The sequence below is a fragment of the Anthonomus grandis genome, chromosome 6, assembly GCF_022605725.1.
Source record: "Anthonomus grandis grandis chromosome 6, icAntGran1.3, whole genome shotgun sequence".
NCBI classification, from domain to species: domain Eukaryota; kingdom Metazoa; phylum Arthropoda; class Insecta; order Coleoptera; family Curculionidae; genus Anthonomus; species Anthonomus grandis.
In genome coordinates this window covers 27,436,045-27,454,182 of record NC_065551.1, presented here as the reverse complement: position 1 = coordinate 27,454,182, position 18,138 = coordinate 27,436,045, and the positions used below count along the sequence as shown (strand labels likewise).

At 30.5% G+C, this 18,138-nt stretch overlaps 2 protein-coding genes across 5 annotated transcripts in view; one reads left to right on the top strand and one right to left on the bottom strand.

Moving 5' to 3' along the window:
* The window catches only part of LOC126737145 (inositol-3-phosphate synthase 1-A), a 34,139-nt gene extending 22,859 nt beyond the window's left edge, over positions 1–11,280 (top strand). Inside the window, exons 1-10 of one of the 3 annotated variants that reach the window (XM_050441893.1) lie at positions 4,832–4,980; positions 5,456–5,576; positions 7,317–7,489; positions 7,544–7,799; positions 7,858–8,197; positions 8,296–8,453; positions 8,508–8,616; positions 8,711–8,952; positions 9,681–9,886; positions 9,947–11,280. In XM_050441893.1, the coding sequence (XP_050297850.1) occupies positions 5,469–5,576; positions 7,317–7,489; positions 7,544–7,799; positions 7,858–8,197; positions 8,296–8,453; positions 8,508–8,616; positions 8,711–8,952; positions 9,681–9,886; position 9,947 (1,593 nt within the window). In that variant the 5' untranslated portion in view covers positions 4,832–4,980; positions 5,456–5,468 and the 3' untranslated portion in view covers positions 9,948–11,280. Of the gene's footprint in view, positions 1–4,831; positions 4,981–5,354; positions 5,375–5,455; positions 5,577–7,316; positions 7,490–7,543; positions 7,800–7,857; positions 8,198–8,295; positions 8,454–8,507; positions 8,617–8,710; positions 8,953–9,680; positions 9,887–9,946 lie in introns of those variants that run through there. The other 2 variants (XM_050441895.1, XM_050441894.1) reach the window with 2 other exon arrangements.
* A 267-nt stretch (positions 11,281–11,547) lies between these two features.
* On the bottom strand, positions 11,548–16,370 carry LOC126737140 (SET domain-containing protein SmydA-8-like). 2 transcript variants are annotated; one of them, XM_050441887.1, is made up of 8 exons: positions 16,049–16,370; positions 15,696–15,880; positions 15,329–15,639; positions 15,188–15,226; positions 13,698–13,910; positions 13,391–13,646; positions 13,120–13,335; positions 11,548–12,030 (listed from the first exon to the last, which is right to left on the bottom strand). In XM_050441887.1, exons 1-8 carry the CDS (start codon positions 16,093–16,095, stop codon positions 11,582–11,584), a joined length of 1,716 nt encoding a protein of 571 aa, XP_050297844.1. In that variant the 5' UTR covers positions 16,096–16,370; the 3' UTR covers positions 11,548–11,581. The 2 variants fall into 2 exon arrangements, with proteins under 2 accessions (XP_050297844.1, XP_050297845.1); XM_050441888.1 differs by lacking the exon at positions 15,188–15,226 and having other exon boundaries at positions 16,049–16,354.
* Between the last annotated feature and the right edge of the window lie 1,768 nt (positions 16,371–18,138).

Sequence of the window (18,138 nt, the reverse complement as noted above, 5' to 3'; positions counted from 1 at the left end):
GTTTCCAACCTTTACATCTTGCTGGTAAAATCAACAGTCACATAAATATATACTCTGCACATCTGACTTGATTTTTGAAAAATTAAAATCTATGTAAATCAATAAATATTGGTCTTATGGCTAAAGGATTGTAAAATAAATAAGAAAGCAATTAATGAAATTAAAATTGTTAAAAATATAATATAAACAATTAAAAGAAAATTGGAAATCCAAGAATTAAAATTAAAGAGTGTGGATTCAATAATATGTCCGATTTTTACCTAACAAATTATACATAAAAAAATTACCAAAAGAACTCGCTACTAATATGCTTAGTAAGTATTGAATTTAATTTTTTTTTTCTTTAAACTAATATTTATTGAATTTTAAGACATAGGAAGAAGGCAAAAATAAATATATGATTAGGTATGAAGAGAGCTTAATTTTGACATAACATTTTAAAAATTGGCACATGGCGTCACCTAAAAACTATAGTTTTTAAGTGCTAAAATTAAAAACTTTTAAATTTGTATTTCATTATACATTTTGTTCAATATGATCCTCCACATTTGGCGCGCAAGCATTAATTCTTTTTGAAAATGGATCACTGAGCATAATTGGCGTAACTGTTTGAGAAATCTTTTTCAGAATTTTGATTATCATATTTTCACTCGTGGTAGGAGTCGTTTGGTATATTTCTTCTTTCACATATCTCCACAAGAAAAAATCCGGTTTGGTCAAATCGGGAGACCTTGTTGGCCAATAGTTACAGGCCAATACATCTCTATCTTTCCATCAGTTATCAAAGTGCTTTAAAACATTTCTAACAGCTTGAATATAATGAGCTGGAGCCCCATTTTGCTGAAACCATACCTTTTCTGCTGAGTGCTGTTGCTGTTATTCTGAATCCAGAACATTGTCGGGCAACGCTTGTAAAAGGATATTTAAAATCATATTGGAAGAAGTTTAAAAAAATGCAGCTCAGAATAACGTATTTCTCTATAATTCCTGCCCAAATATTAGGCGACTATCTGTGTTGGTGATAGGTTTCTCTAGTAAAAAATGGATTGCTAATGTCATAATGAAAATTGTACTTATTAACAGTGTCATTACTAAGAACTGTAGGTTAGTCTGCAAAAAGCACCAGATCAAAAAATGCAGGCTGACAAAAAGCTATCCTCTTTTCATTCTGTAGTTGTAATTCTTGAAATAACGGGAAATCGGAAGGATGGCTTTTCCACTTCGAAGTATATGAGGAAATTGATGTTGCCCTAAAAGAAAATCCTTTAGGATGCTGCCTCGTGTTTTTTTGAGGATCCTCGATAACATTTAAAATTACTGCCATTTTATTATTTTCGTTTGAAACCCATTCATATTTTTTATACATTACATTTCCTGTTCTTTCGAATTTGTTCTTTAGATTTTGAAACATTAATGGTTGGGGATATCTTCTTTCAGAATACAGTTGACTATAAATTGTAGACGCTGAAAGATTATTTCTTTCTCCGTCATTACGGAATGATACAAGTGGGCACACCGCACGACATCTCTGGAGACGCGTGGAAGGTCAGCGAATCTTCCGCAGCCATGGTCCGCCAAGTATATAAGGAGCCGTCGCGTCAATTGACAGTTGAAGTTCAGTTAAGTTCGAAATATTGGCGCGATATTTATATCGGTTATAAATAGTTATTTCTAGTAGTCGTAAGTGCAACTGTGTAAATAAATAAGTCGATTATTTTTCTGCCTCGAATGTTTTAATTCACACCTAACAAACGTTACAATACAAAAATAATAAAATATTACTGCCCGTCTTTAGCATGTATCTTAGATTAACTGTAGTACAAATTTCGGGCTCTAGGTTGAATCCGTAGTTAGTTAAAAAAATTTTAAACGAACCATGTTGACGCACTATAAGTTCTTATAAGCCCCTCAGACCTATGGTTCGTTTGAACAAATTATTTACCTTTTTAATTTTAATATAAATTGATCCTCAATAAGTTTCAATTACCTTGTAAATCGATCTTTTTACAAAGATATTTAAAATACATAAATATAAATAAAAATAAATCGAATTTCATTAAAAATATTTTTTTACTTTATTCTAAAAATTCAAGAACTGGCAGTTTTTTGCCATCAATTTTTTATATTTTAAAATAATGTTTATAATAAATTATTAACAAGAACTGAAGTGTTAATTATTTAAATTCATTTAATTTATAGTAGTTAATTAGAGAGTATATAATTAAATAAGCGAGTTCAGAGGTCAATGAACTAACCTTTTTCTGGTATATTGAAAGTCTATTACAAATTTGTAAAGATTGTAAGCTATATTTATTGTTTTATACTTATTTGAAGAGCTGCAATAAAATAATTTAAAATATTAAGTTCATAAATATTTCATTCAAATGCTACATTAAACGGTTTAATTTAATCCACGTTTTAAAATTAGTTTAAGAAAACGAATTATTTTAAAATCCCCTTCCTTGTTCCGCCACGATTAGCGCGGAGCAAAAAAGCGGCCCCCAGTTTTTTTTCAAGCGTCAATTTAAATGTGCGTCCCCTTCGTAATTCTATACCCTCGATTTTCACCCTAAAATTTGCCATCGGGGGCTCTACGCATTTTCGAGGGGGCGCATGTGGTTCGAGCGAAAATCAATAAAGCCGGGAGACGCCTCTGCATTCCTGCCCTTGTGTGAATCACGATTAACCCCCTTCTGATGATTTTATGCTAAAAATAGATTTTGGGGGGAAAAGTGTCATTAAACTTATACTTTTTTATTACTAAGCGATTTTTTGTGTAAGGTGTAATGGTTGAACCCCGTAGAATTTACATAAATGATAATATGATCGAAATTTAATGCCTTACTTTGCAATTCTTTTTACTTTTTTTTGTTAAACGTCGAGATGTATTCAAGTAAATAAGTACATCAAGAAATAAGTAATTTTTTAAAGTAATAACTACGAGTTCTTATCAATATATCTGGTTAACTAAATCATAACTGAATATCAGGTTATTAACTAAATATATCCACGGGTTTTTTCTTCAAGTGCTTGTAGAACTTAATATGGTGGAAAACCAGCATATAAAGCTATCCGGCGCCAGAACGAAGTCTTATGAACACTTATTATGTCTGTTCCTTCCTTACACAAGATCTGATAATGCCTATGGTACAGGCGAAACACGTGTTATTTTTTGGCACGTGTTATGTTTTATATTGTGAGTCCTGTGACATTAGAGTTTAATATCCTCTCTTCTGTTTCTCCTTGGTCTCCTCTCCATCTTCTTCTATGGATATGGCCGTACCATTTTAGTTGTTTCGTCTTCAGGTTATTTACAATACATTGCCGAACTCCCATAATCTCCTGTATTCCATAATTGCGGATTTCTTCAAGGTAACCCTGGATCAATTTAAAAAGAATGTAAGATCTTAAACGTTTATGGCTTGTCTATTTGGAGCCCTTATGCTAAACAGCTAATAAACTAATGCACTTAATATTTGTCTTAAAAAAAAAGAGGACATTTATTGAAAAATAAAACTACGTGACTTACGTAGACCCCGTTTTATTATTGTTGAAATATTGTAATATTTAAAAAGTTTAGAAACTTTAAAGAATTTTCAGATTTTTTATATAACCAGAAAAAGAGGTAAATTGCAATATTTGCAATATTGCAATTTTTAGAAATTTAGAATTTTAACTCATTGCAATATTTAGAATCTCACAAGTGCGTAACTCAGGAACGGCTGGGTTTCGACCAGGGTATGACACGAATGATCATCTCCAGGTCCTAAAGAATCTTATAGAAAATTCCATAGAATATAATAAACGACTTGAAAAGCCTTTGACACTATAAACCGGTATCAGATATTATAGTCTAGTCAGGAGCAAACAACCGATCTGTGTCATCAGCTCTAGTATCTTTGGTTATGAACGAAAAATTCTAGAGCTGATTACACACCTCTATTCTTTTCATTTACCCATTTCTATTCCTTTCCTTTTTTTCTGGTTGCCTCGCCCAGCGCTCTGAAAAAGCCAACAAGTAGAAAGCCGTGTAGTATATTGGATGTTATCTGCACTATACTAGAATGAATTATTTTCTTGTATGTTAGTAGTTTAGAATGATTTGCTTATACAAATGGAGCCATAAGTTTTGCTGCTGATACTGTGGTTCTTTTTTCATATTCTTGAAATACTCGTAAACTTTCGTATTCAATATTATCTATAATTTGGGAAGGATCGCATCAGATGCAAAAAATTAGGAATTGAACGAAAATTAAGTAAGTATATCGTAGGAATATAAAACTCAAGTTCCGAATATGCTTATTTTATGATGGATCTTTTCTGTTTAATAACCTTTCTTTAGGTGTAAAACCACTATCAATGCCCTATAAATTAAAAATCTACGGAAAACCGTTAAAATTCTCACTATTTTATGATGTTTTTTCTAAACAAAATAAATGCCGAAAAACCTCTTGCTACATTTGAGATACTTTATTTACCTTGGGCTATATGCGTTATATAATCAAAAGTATTGACTCTTTTAAGACTTGCCTACTTAAAATTTGGTAAAACTAAGAATGTAATAGTTTTTGAATAAATAATTTATAAATGACTCTCATATTATCTTATAATAGACTCTCATAAAAAATCTCACGATAAAAAATTGTTTATCCCCTTTTCCAAGAATATTTCATAAATTCCCCAACCATCCCGGATCTGGGCTCTGTCTGTTGCACATCCTGCTGCCAAGTATCGATCGGGACCATTGGCGTCGTATTAAAACATTCAAAGCTTCAGAAATTTCATTTAATGATATTCCTGCTCCTGCTTTTGCGTTTCAGTACCTCACTGGATCCGGTGTTTGTTGTCATTTCCGATAAATTTCGTTTCATTCAGGGTTATTCTAACCTACCACAAGTGGTAGTGTATTCGCTTTATGATATCTAGCAAGTTTTTAGTTTCAGTTGCTGATTTTCATTGAGACCGGTTGTATTTTTGCAGGTAATTTATATTTCAAGTAGTAGGGAGCCGGTAGAGTATGGGAAATACTTATTTTATTACTCACAACTTCATTTTATTACCAGGGACTGAAGAAATGTATACGTTTATTTGTATAACTTTTTAGATGAGATAATCTAGTTCTGTTTCTAGTTCTGTAGCAAAGGACTCTACTACTACTACTACTACTACTACTACTACTCTAACTACTATTTTTTGTAAAGTGATCATACACTTAGGCTTGAGGCATTTTTTTGCTATTTTGTTATTTACGAAAGTAATTTTCTCGCTTTCTCTTGTATATTTTTTGCGAAGTTAAAATAAGTAATTTATTTAAAATATTTTTTATCTACTAAGTGAGTCTTGTAAAAAATATTACAGAACTATGAATATCTGTGTAAGTTCATAAATTTAAGATTTTCTCCTACTTACGTCCTACTTTATTTCCCAATATCATTTTTCTTTTCTCAATTTTCAGAAAATTAAGAAAAATGGAGTTAACTGTAGACAGCCCGCATGTTACATATTCTGATAAATATATCGAAGCAAAATATGATTACCAGTATACCAAAGCTGAGCAAAATGGTGTAAAGATTACGGTAAGAATAAAATTGTATAATAATAAGAACAAACATTGTCATATACCTACAAAAAGATGAGCTTCAGTTATAAAATAATATAAATTTAAAAAATTAATTAAAACAATACAGAAGACATAAACAAAAAAAAGGAAAATCATAAAAAAACGACCAAATTAAAAATAAAAAAGGCCATAAGCATTTAGTGCAAGCCTTATTTGATGGTTTGTTAGCTTTTATAGGCCCCTAATTGCACTATATAAAATTTTACAGGGTACTAATTTTTACAGCTTTATAGATAATCAATATCCTTATACCTAATTATTGGACTGCAATTTAGTAAAGTTGTAATTAAGGTTTTTCCCGAACGGAAATTTCCAAGAGTATATGCCTTACATATGAAATCAATAAATGCTTTTCCAGGCTATTCAATTAAACGAGAAGTAAATATAGGTTGATTTGTTATTCTATTATTAAATTTACATGCATGCCTATGTTTATTTATTACGTGAGCATGGAATAGTATGGCTTAAAATATTTTTTTACGGGGTAACTAATAATGACATTCTTTTGTGGAATATTGATTAAATTGATAAAAGTTAAATATGTTAACCTAAAACTTAAAATGTTTTTCGGCATTTTCATCAAATTGAATTAGCACTTTCTATATATAGTCTCTTGTATCCTACCTATATGTATATAGGGCTTGCCATATGTATATTACATATTATATACTAATAAAACGGAAACATCTCTCTTTGTAAATACCCTATGGCAGAAAAAGGTTTTACTCTCCAAATAACTCTTTTCTAGCCTCTTAGCTCTAAAGGTTAAATTTATATATATTAACAGAATGAATTCGAACGTTTCATACACAAATCCTTCATTTAGCTCTAAATTGCCCTTGACAGTTCTCTTAAGAATTTCCAAATGGAATTTACTTTTTCCTGTAATTTTCTTGAATTCACTGGAATTAACGTATTGGGATTTGTTGTTTTATTTATTTCTATACAACTTGAACTCTTTGTTGAGAGGATCATCTGAAACTGCCAAAACACACTTTAAGCCTATAAATAACGCTGAAGTCAAGATGCAATAACTACCATAAATTTTAAATTTCTAAAGTTAGAGCCTTTTAAGTAGAAGCCTGGAATTTTGCTATTTTTCATAGAGTTAATTAAAAGTATATTTTGTGCCGATTTTCTATCTTCAAGGATTCTTTAAAGACATTAAGAATCCTTGAAGGATGAAAGGTTTCTCTGAATATAACATTTGATAATACCAGAAGCTTAATAAAACTTCAAATGTTTTAAAATTGATTTAATATATAACATGATCAATTATAATATAACTAAATTCATGATTCCCCTTTTCTGTCTCTTTCTAGTAAAGAAATTGCTGAATTTTGGGCACAATGCGGCTTCATATTATCGTCAAAGATCACAACTAGTTTTTAAATCTTAAGTTGATTTTGTAAATGTACGTAATTATAGATGCTTAAAGCGTTGATTTTTATCCCAAATATTCAAACAATGATTAAAGTCTTGAAAGGCTGAATAGATCTTTCACCATCTTATCGTGAGAGATCTTTGTAACCTGAAAAATATACTTTACATGTCGCCTTTTATTCTTTTCACTACATCATCTGATTCACAATTTAAGAGAAACTAAATATATTCATATTGGTAGAGCCTTGTTTGCAAAAGTACATCACCATATCCAATTCCTTTTTTGTAAACCTAATACTTTAGTCATTTTTAGGCCAAAAACGTAACAGAAAAGCTAGTTTTCCGCACAGAAAGAAAAGTGCCAAGATTAGGCGTAATGTTAGTAGGATGGGGTGGTAACAATGGTACAACCTTCACAGCTGCCGTAATTGCTAATCGACTTGGTCTCTCTTGGCCTACAAAAAAAGGACAACAGATTGCGAATTGGTATAACGCCTCTACTATTTAAAATCCCTTGCTTCCTGTAATTTATTATTCTAGGTTTGGTTCTCTTACACAAGCATCCACAGTTCAGATATCTCAAGATATTTTTACGCCTCTTTCTCATATCCTACCATCAGTCAATCCTCATGATTTAGTAATAGATGGTTGGGACATCAACTCTAAAAACTTGGCAGAGGCCATGGAGAGGAATCAAGTGCTAGAGCCAGCTTTGCAGCAGATGGTAAAACCCTACATGGTGTCCATGAAACCTAGAGCAGCCATTTTTAGTCACGATTTTATCGCGGAGAATCAGGTAGTTAACCTATTTTATATAATAATATATATAAAAACAGAAGTAATTTTATTCCTAGAGCTCAAGAGCTAACAATGTTCTCTCCGGAACCAAAATGCATCAAGTACAGCAAATTATGAAAGACATTGAAGATTTCAAAAAGAATTCGAATGTTGACAAAGTTATAGTTCTTTGGACAGCTAACACAGAAAGATTTAGCGCTGTACTCGAAGGCGTTAACGATACTACAGAAAATTTAATTGCATCTATTAAAAATGACCACAAAGAAATATCGCCTTCAACGTTGTTTGCCTACGCTGCTATTTCCAAAGGATGTACTTATATCAATGGATCACCACAAAATACTTTTGTTCCTGGATTAATTCAATATTCGGAGGAGCAGAAGGTGTTTATTGCAGGTAAATTTGTCCTAACGCAGAGTATTCCATTGTATATAACTCTTATAATGTTTTTAATAAGACATTTGATAGATTTTTTTAATCTACTCCATTTTAAGGTGATGACTTTAAATCCGGACAAACGAAACTAAAGAGCGTCTTGGTTGATTTTTTAGTGAGTGCTGGTATCAAACCAGTAAGTATAGTCAGCTACAACCATTTGGGTAATAACGATGGTAAGAACCTTAGTGCCCCAGCTCAGTTTAAATCTAAAGAGGTGAATTCTTAACATAAGTTATTAGCTATTACTAGTTTTACAATCATATTTTAGATATCAAAGAGCAACGTTGTTGATGATATGGTTGCTTCAAATAATATCCTTTACAAGTCAGGAGAAAAGCCTGATCACGTTGTAGTTATTAAATACGTACCTTATGTAGGTAAGTTTATTTCCTTTAAATGCTTGTTTCTTGATTAATTATTTAGATGTTTCACAATATTCAACTGCATTTATTACCATTGTTTGTCTTCTAGGCGACTCCAAACGAGCCATGGATGAGTACGTTTCAGAAATAATGATGGGAGGTACCAATACCATCGTCATTCATAACACATGCGAGGATTCTCTTCTTGCAGCACCTCTAATTTTAGACCTTATAGTGCTTGCTGAGTTATTTTCCAGAATTGAAGTTAAAAGGCAACATTGGAGTGATGAGGAGTATACCCAATTACATCCTGTTATGTCAGTGCTGAGTTATTTATGCAAGGCACCATTGGTAATACTTTTGTATTTTTTTATATTTAATTTTGTATTGGTATATTAGTTTAGCATAATATTGGTAAAAAATTTTTTGAAGAATAATCAAGTGTACTTCCTGTACCACATAACTTATTTAAATTTTTTATACCTCAAAGGAATGTTAATTACTTTTTCCTATATAATGGTAACTACTAATAAATGTTCACATTATTGGTAGAAAGTACTGAGCTGTAGTAACCTATTTGTTTGTAATACCTTTTTTAAGAGTATGACAAATTTCTAAAAAGCACTGGCTACTTTTATCAGATTAAAGCATGATTTAAACCAAAATTTATCAGTGTTTGTTTGAATCATAGTTTGTCTATGACTCAATCCAAGTTTAAGCCTAGGACTGGCTCGCTTCAACATGTCCTTTAGGTGATATGGTTATTTTTAAGCAGAGAATCTAAGAGGTATATTTATTGATAAAAATCTCAGTGAGGCTATGGTTCTAACATACTGCTTCCTGAGAAATGCCGGATCCTATTCAAGGTCTCTCTAATAGCAAATTTATATTATTAAAAAAAGGGCAATATGGTATGTTTTAAGGTAAAAATAACTATTTGGCTTTATACGGCATTAAAATCGCGCATATATCAAATGCCATGCACGAGCATTAATTACATATATTATATCATTAACATAGTTGCTTAACTTCTATGATTAAACATAAAGTGATCAGTAATATGTAATTTTCTTTTATAGGTCCCTCATGGTACTCCAATAGTGAATGCACTATTTCGTCAAAGAAGCTGCATAGAAAACATTTTAAAGGTGTGCGCAGGACTGCCACCAGATACCCACATGACCATTGAGCACAAAGTACCATTTATGATATCTGAACTAAAATCTGAGAATTCTGAGCCCAAAAAGAAAAAAATTAAATTGAGCAATGGACATAACATGGCGTAGTAAGTATAATAACTTCTTTATATTCAAACTAGTTGGTATATTTTTATTTGCCATTGTAGGAATAAGTGAAAATATCAGTCACATGCAAAAAACAGAACAACATTTGATCACTGTAACAGAAATTAATACCAAAACACTGGCATTTGATTAGTTTTTACCTTTTTTGTTCTTAAAGTCAAATACTTTAAATAGTTTTAGTTTTACTGAAGTTTTTTTTTTGGTTTTATACAATTATCCGCTATTTACATAACCTATTACAGTATTTGTATAAAGTAGTTCAAAAATGCAAATTATATATTTTTTAAATGTTCTTACTAGAAAATATGGACGTTGCACCTACTTGGAACTACTTTTAGAACATCTGGTTTATTAACTAATGGTATTTAAAAAAATCTTTTTTATTAATTTTTTATTTATTTATTACTGTTAAAGTTCACTGTACTATTGTATTTTATTTAAAAATAGTCATAAAAATGTTTCGTACTAAAATATTTATGATGTGAAAATATTTATTATTATTTAGGGACTAATATACCCATATTTAAATATTTCATTTTTATTTAATTTTTCTACGAGCTCATTTGTGCATCTAAATATTACTTAGATGTCCTCGTTTCATGCTATTTTAAGAGTGAAATAACAATTACTTCTTCATTGGAAGTTATTTTATCGTAAATAAATACATAAAATGATTATGGATTAAAAGAAAATATTAAAAACCATAAAACCTGTTTCTACGAAAAAATTTTTTCAAGATTTTTTTTTTCTATTCAGCCCATTAGCATTTGAAAATAATTGAATATGCACTTAATGTTTAGATAAAATAATTGCTTTGCTCTATTTGCTAATTTATGTACTTATTTACATAGGGTGTCATAAGCTCTCTTAAAGGATATAGAAAAAATTCCACAAGAAACACCCTAAATACTTAATTTATGTGTGATACCAAAGTACCTAAATCCCAACCCCTGTGGTTAGGTGACCTCGTGATAGCTCTATGTATTAGTTTATACAAAGTGATTTGGATTGAAATATATGTATTTTTACCTTTAACGAATTTACACATCTACCATATTATTTACTTGTAATGCAAGATTTTTTTAAACATTAATTCAGTTTATAAAACGTAAAAAAATCCATATCTGGACCCATCTGTGCCAGCTATGAACTGATCTCTAAATTTTACCATTTTTTACTTGAAAATCCTATAAACAATTATAAAATGCATTTTATAATATAAATCATAAAGTATAATGTGTTTCTAATATAAAACTATAAAACATTCCATATCTTGGTAATGGTTTACTATACTATACTCTACTCTTTACTATACTCTAGTAAGGTGGTACATACATTTTAATCCTGTTCATCATCCAAATATATTAATTTTATTACACTGCATAGTCCTATACATAGATTTACTGTAATAAATGAATGATCTCAATCTATTTTTGTGTCTCTTTGTAATGTATTTCCCTACGTACCGCTACTTTGTTAACATCCACCTTACACAGACAGTTAACAATATAAACATAACATTGGGCTGGTGAATATCTACCATTATATTATGAATTGATTGACCTTTAAGATTATAATCCGGGTCTCCGTTATTCAAGCAGATTTTTAACGATTAGGGTAACAGTAATAAGAAATGAAAGGCTTTGCAATTTTAGCAATAACGTTTAATACCAAAATTATTTCTGTTTATTTTTGTTCTTATTTTTCTTCTTCTTAGGTTGGTGCTTCTCTTGACCATCTATGGTTGGAATAATTTTCTCAGGTTGTTCTTTAATCAGGGCACTATTGTTCTTCTCTACTTTACCCTTTTCCAATTTATCCTTTAGTCTTTTAGTAATTTCAGCTTTTTTATCACCAACTGCTTTCCGCTCAGCATCGATTAAAACATTTTGTTGAATATTCTTTATAGAGTTCCTAAGCATTTTCAGTTCGCCCATTGCATCTTGGGCAAGTCTTCCTTCCGGACTTTTGGGAGGTTCATACAATAAAAATTTAATAGATTCCTTAAGGATCCTTTCAGCCGTTTCAAGTTCTTTGAGTAGTTCATGGTCATTTAGTTCATTGTCTCTATATCGTTTATTGGCTATGTCTACTAAGGCTGTATGCAACTCGTACATTGTAAGTGCTGCAACAGAAAAAATTTAAGAAACGTTTTACTATTTATAAAATTTCTTAAGAAGCTTAATATTAATAATATGCTGATCTTGCATAGCAAAAGTTAAGGTAGAAATTTGAAATATTTTTTCTCAATATATCAAAAAAATTGGAAATACGGAAATGAATAATAGAATTTATTTTTAATGGTCACTCGTTTACTATTATTGTCCAATTCATCAATTCGGATAAGAACATGAGTCTGTTAAACATTCTAATTGTTAGACTAGAGGCGTGAGTTTATTTAACAACTTTTGGCTGCATCATATTTGTATTTCTCTTGTAAAAGGAAGCGGAATCTAAAATATATCTTAATAACGTTTAACATTATTTTTTCTGGGATCTATTCTTCTTCAAATGTGTCTAATTTTATATGTCATAATAATCAATATTTATCGGTTTTCAATCAGTATACTATAAAAAAAAATTAGGAAGCGGAAATTGGGTGATCATTTATTTTCCAGTAAATTACACCTCTGTGAAAAATTAACTGTCTTTCTCATCCTTAACTAATTTGTACCTAATTTATAGAGAATAAAATCAACGTCAGTTTAGAGTAGTTATTTGTCATAAGAGCTAAGTACATTATGCTTAAATCTTAGACAAGGAACCCAACGTTAGTTTGACGTCATATTTTCGTTATTGTCTGATAATTGACGCCTAGTTTAAGTAAGATAGGGGAAAAAACCTAATAAAGAATAAGGTGTTTTTTTCGATGCTGATTGGTCGGAAGTTATGCTCCATAATTAGTTTTAATTTTCAGATATCAATTTAATATTATAATGTGTGGTAAAAATTACATGACCACATAAAAATTACGTTAGCGAGATGACGTCTAAAGAAGTCATTTTTAAGGTTGCTTAAACAGAGTTGTTTCGAACGTTGGTTAAAAAATAACGTTGGCTGGACGTCAAATATATGCTATATAAAAAGGAAATATATACTATATATAACTAACGCCTTCGAAACGCTAATTTGCTACCTAGGTAATTAAATAGAGTTCTTGACCATGCTACCTTTAGAAATAGAAAAATATAAAAAAATGCCTTTAAGCGGTTACCTTTAATTCTAGAGATTCCTGGTTCTATTCGTCCAAATACAGACATTAATCTACCACATAAATCGATTTTTCTGTTTAAATTATTCTTGGTTGGAGGCAATTTTGAATACAAGCCAACCATAATTTGCTTTAGTTCTAACAAAAGAAAATGATTTGGATGGAAGGTTAATAACAAACGTCTATATAAGTCTTCCAGTCCACGAATGTCTGTTAGATCTACAATAAAAACAGTATTAAAACAAATTAAATACATATAAAAATGATTACAAACCCATATCATTTATCCTGTTTCTTCCCTCTTCAATAGCTAAATTTATCAAAAAGTCTTTAAAACATAAGTTGCAATCGCTGCACTTCCATATTTTGAAACCGTCTTCAATTTCTGTATATCTTAAAAATCCTTTCCTGCATTTATGGCAAACCAGAGAGCTAATTTCAGTACCAAACTCCGAAGGATCTATGCACCTTTTGCACTTACATATAAAGTATTTGCCTTCTAATAAGTGCTGATGTCTCTCCTGGTTACCCTATATTTTGGTGTATTAGTTTCCATAATTTATATTAACGGAATAACTTACATCTAATACATTGGCGTAGTTGTTTAGTATAGGTTCACCCTCTCCAATATCTACACTAGCATAAATACTCATTACGAAATTATCATCTACAGACACATGAGTGTTTTGGGTACAATCGTGTGCCATGAGGGCTGCTAATGGATAGAGGGCTCTTAGGCGACTTTGCACTGGATTTGGGGTGTAGCTAAATTGTTCACTAGGTGGAGGTCTTACCTAAAAATATGAAAAAATAATGAGAATTTTTCAAAAAATTTAATAAAAATTAGTTAGTAGAGGTGGATGCATGAAAGAGGCCAAACTTGATAGTTGGTTTACAAGGTATAGGTGAAGATTTTTCTAACAAATAATTAAATTGAAAATTATAATAATAAGGAAGACTGAACTGTAATAAAGAGGAGGAAAAATAGACTTATGTTATATTGCAATACTGAAACTAGACTCCATGATGAATAGCTTTCATATGATAATTCAATATTGACTCCTAATTTAAAGAGAAGTCGGCCTTCTTTATTTTATATTTCCCTCCTTTCCTGAGTCTATTGCCTGGTTTTTGGTGAGTTCCTTGAATAAAAGTAAAAGGAATGTAATTCATCATAATGATATTACATATCAATTTATTTTTGTTTCAAATTTGCATATACATTACCGTCGCTTTTCACATTTGCTTAAGATTGATAGAGAACATTTGATTAAAAAATTATGACTCTTAAGAATTTATTTACATTAAACTTAATATGGGGAATATTTAAACGTCGGTAGACCTTTTAGTCCTCCATTCGACTATGTAAATTCTACCGTTTAGAAATATCAGAAATAGATACCACCAGAAAACTCAATTGCCTATGAAGAAAAAAATAAAACTTTTAAAGCTATTTCAAAAAAAAGTTTTAATAGTATAGGATAACTTAATTACCAAATAATAAAGTCATGCAATCTGATTTTAAAATATAAACAAAAAAATAAAGTGTTCAAATTGGGTTTAAACAGGTTGGTCCAAAGTTTTTTTAACCAAATATAACCAATGAATATAAACAGGGTGTTTTTTTCTTAAGATTATGTAGTTCATATCTGAAACAGTGTATTATAATTTGTTTAAATGCCAGTTCAAAAACATCAATTTTTTAAGAGTATAGACAGCTAGAATTCATTATCAGTTTATTAAACTCAAAATGACGAATATGACGATTGACGATATTATTAGACGTTTTATAACGTATAAATATTACAGCCAATCTAACGTCTTAGAGAGACTTTAATACATCGCATCGTTTAAAAAAACACATCATAAATATGTTATGATGGAACAAGTGCCACCATCTTGAAAATATTTATAATACAGGATGTTCCAGATGTATGAACCTCGAAAACTTATAACGAATCAGCCTGTGGGATACCAAGTGTAGTTTCTACAATAATAATGTAAACTCCGGTTACTTGCGGCTTTTACATTTTCTCACTCTGATTTAAAAAAAGGGGATTCTATTTCATACCTGACCAAGAAGTTCAGGGCCACCACGGGGTAGCCTTAACTGAAAGTACATAGAAATTGTACATCATTTTATACTTAATTAAATATACTTTATTAAGTTTGAAACTTTTTCTACGTATACCATAGTAAAACACCATCTTACCTCAAAAGTATTCACATCCAAAATCCCGCAAACCTTTTGCACAAGTTCCTCTTTAATATCTTTATCACTTAACAAGTTCGTATCTTTGAGAACATCTTCAACAGAAATCCTGTGCCTTCTCCAAATAGCTGTATCCCTCCTTTTCTCCATATGCGCCTCCATGTCCATGATATCAGAAAATAGATCTGGATTATAAATCCCCAATAAAAGACATTTTAAGGGGAGAATTGCTGCCGGATTCTCCGCCAGTAATTGGCCTTTGATTTTTTGCGTTTTTAAAGTTAGGCATTCTTCTTCGGGATGATATTTACCTGAACAAATAATACCTTTGAAATGTTAATTTTATGAATGGAGTATAATTATTTACCTTTACAATGATTAACACACAGTAGAGCTGTATTACATTCGTCGCAAAAGGAGCACATCATCAAGTTTATAACTTGTAAGCATCTAAAACATCTTGCAGGTCCATTTAAATGAGGTCCTAATATAGCAGGAGATTCTTTCAGTATAAGTTCTCCTTGTTTTAGATCTTTATTTGCAACCATATACCTGAATTATTAATTATGTAATTTAGACATGTAAATCGCAATGGCAATAAATAGTCTGTGCTTATTTCTAATGTAAAATGTTCCGAGAGTTTGTAACATTATAATATATATTATATTCAAAATAGATTAGGCACGCGATTTAATGGCTCTAGATAATATATTTACTTACCGCCCCAATAATTCATTTTTTTGTATTTTATAAGTTATTCCAGCCATTTTTGCTTCGGCTAAACCGAAATAAAGCCTTTTTTCACCGGATCACTTTACTTACTAATGCTAATTATAACTCGAAATATTGTACTACTTTTAAAAGTTCCGTAAGTGTAAAAATAGATTTTAAAAGTAAAGGATTTAAGTCGGGTTTGTATGCTGTAGGTATAGGCAACTGGGAAAACATATTTCCGTAAATTGTTCAGCATGATCCTGATGAATTAATCTTATCTTAAGAATGTTTTTAGAATCTGTATATAGAAGGAGATGCTTGGAACATTGATCAGAAATATGAGGATTTAAATGAGATTCCATTTAAATAAAAGTTCCGATTAATTACGAAGTTATCCGAAGGATCATGTATTATTAAAAATAGCATTTATCGTTCTTGATCAATTGCTTTGAAAAATTAAATTATTTTCTTTTTGAAATAAACAAAAAGCTTTTAAGGTTGAATAAGTATTATATTTTTGTTGAGGAACCTTTGAAAATATAGGATCATCTATTTATATTTACCAAAAATGTACCCGACATGTTTTGAAGCAACAGTTCAAACTATTCTTCTACAAAACTAGGATTATATTGTTAGATAGAAAATGAAAAATATGCTAAAAGGGAGTTATACTAATGCATATTTAGGTAAAAGAAAAAATTAATTTAAATTTAAAAGAATAAATACGTATACGAAAAATGAACAGTATCCTGAACCTAAAGGATTCATTTTAATTTTCTTTCAAAAAAAAACAAGCTGTTAAAGATAAGGATAAAGAAACATTTTTATTGCTTAATCAGGTAATCTTCCTAAGTCATTTCAGATGGCCCTGGCAGATTCTCTCAACTTCACGAATTCTCTGTGAATATGTTTGTAGACAAAAGCCCACCCTTGCAACTGTGCACATTGACCTCAAAGTTGTTGTTTACTTATTTTAGTCGTTCAATATTCTAAGGATATCCCGAAGTATAAATTTTAATTCTACTTATATTTGGAATAATCTTGGATTTACGAGCTTATGAGTTCACCTTATATTTACCATCGGTATTAATGAAGAGCATACTTTAGGAGTTAACATTTTTAGATGATTATCAACTTTGAATTTTCCATTTTTTTTTTAAAAGCGGTCTTCTGATATCTTCTTTTTTAGTTTCTATAGAAACAAATATTTAAAGAAATATGTATGAATTGATGTATCTTTTATTAACGTCCTCAATATCAGAGAATTATCTCCTTTGGCATTTGTTCCTGCAGAAGTAGTTCCACCACCAAAAAGTTGGTAAGATAATATTATCATTTGATTCTTCGAGAATTTGGCATTTCCTTGATAATTGGAAAAAAACAACGAAAAAAAGAAGAAAAATTATACATGAGATCTTCATCATAAGATCCAATATTAATTGCTTTAATTGCTATATGAGTTAACTCTTGGTGAATTTGAACTAAAAAATTTAAATCACTAGGAGTCTGGTAAGTACCGTTTAATTATATACTATATAAATTTGGAAAGTTAGGTAGGTACGAGAAGTCTCTACGGTGATCAGGGAAGTTTAAAAAATCTTATATAACTTTACAGGGTTTGGTAAAAAGGTGGTGAGATAAAAGTTGCAAAACAAAAATGTTAAGCTTTTTCTTTCTTCTGCTAATGCTTCATAAAGGAATTAATAAATTATATTATTAAATACACTGTTGCAATTTTAAAAGAAGGCTTTAAGATACATGGTGTGCAAATCAGTTTCTCTTTCAACCAAACATGCACCTTCAATCTCTGATTTTATATTTCAAAAACGAAAAATATAATAAATCATATCTGAATTATTTGCATCTTTTATTAGTTTTCGTAATATCAAATAGTTAGTTGTCTCTTTTGATTCGCCGTTCTCCTGATTATAAAGAGATTTTCCACAATAAAAGAATAAATGTGTGTCCGCCAACCATGGTCACTTTTCACCCGGAGTGACGTCATGGTCAACCGCGACGGTCAACCAGCGAAACACCCGAAAAAATCCGACCGTTTCCGACGACCCGTGGCGGCCGATTCGAATACGAACGTCGAA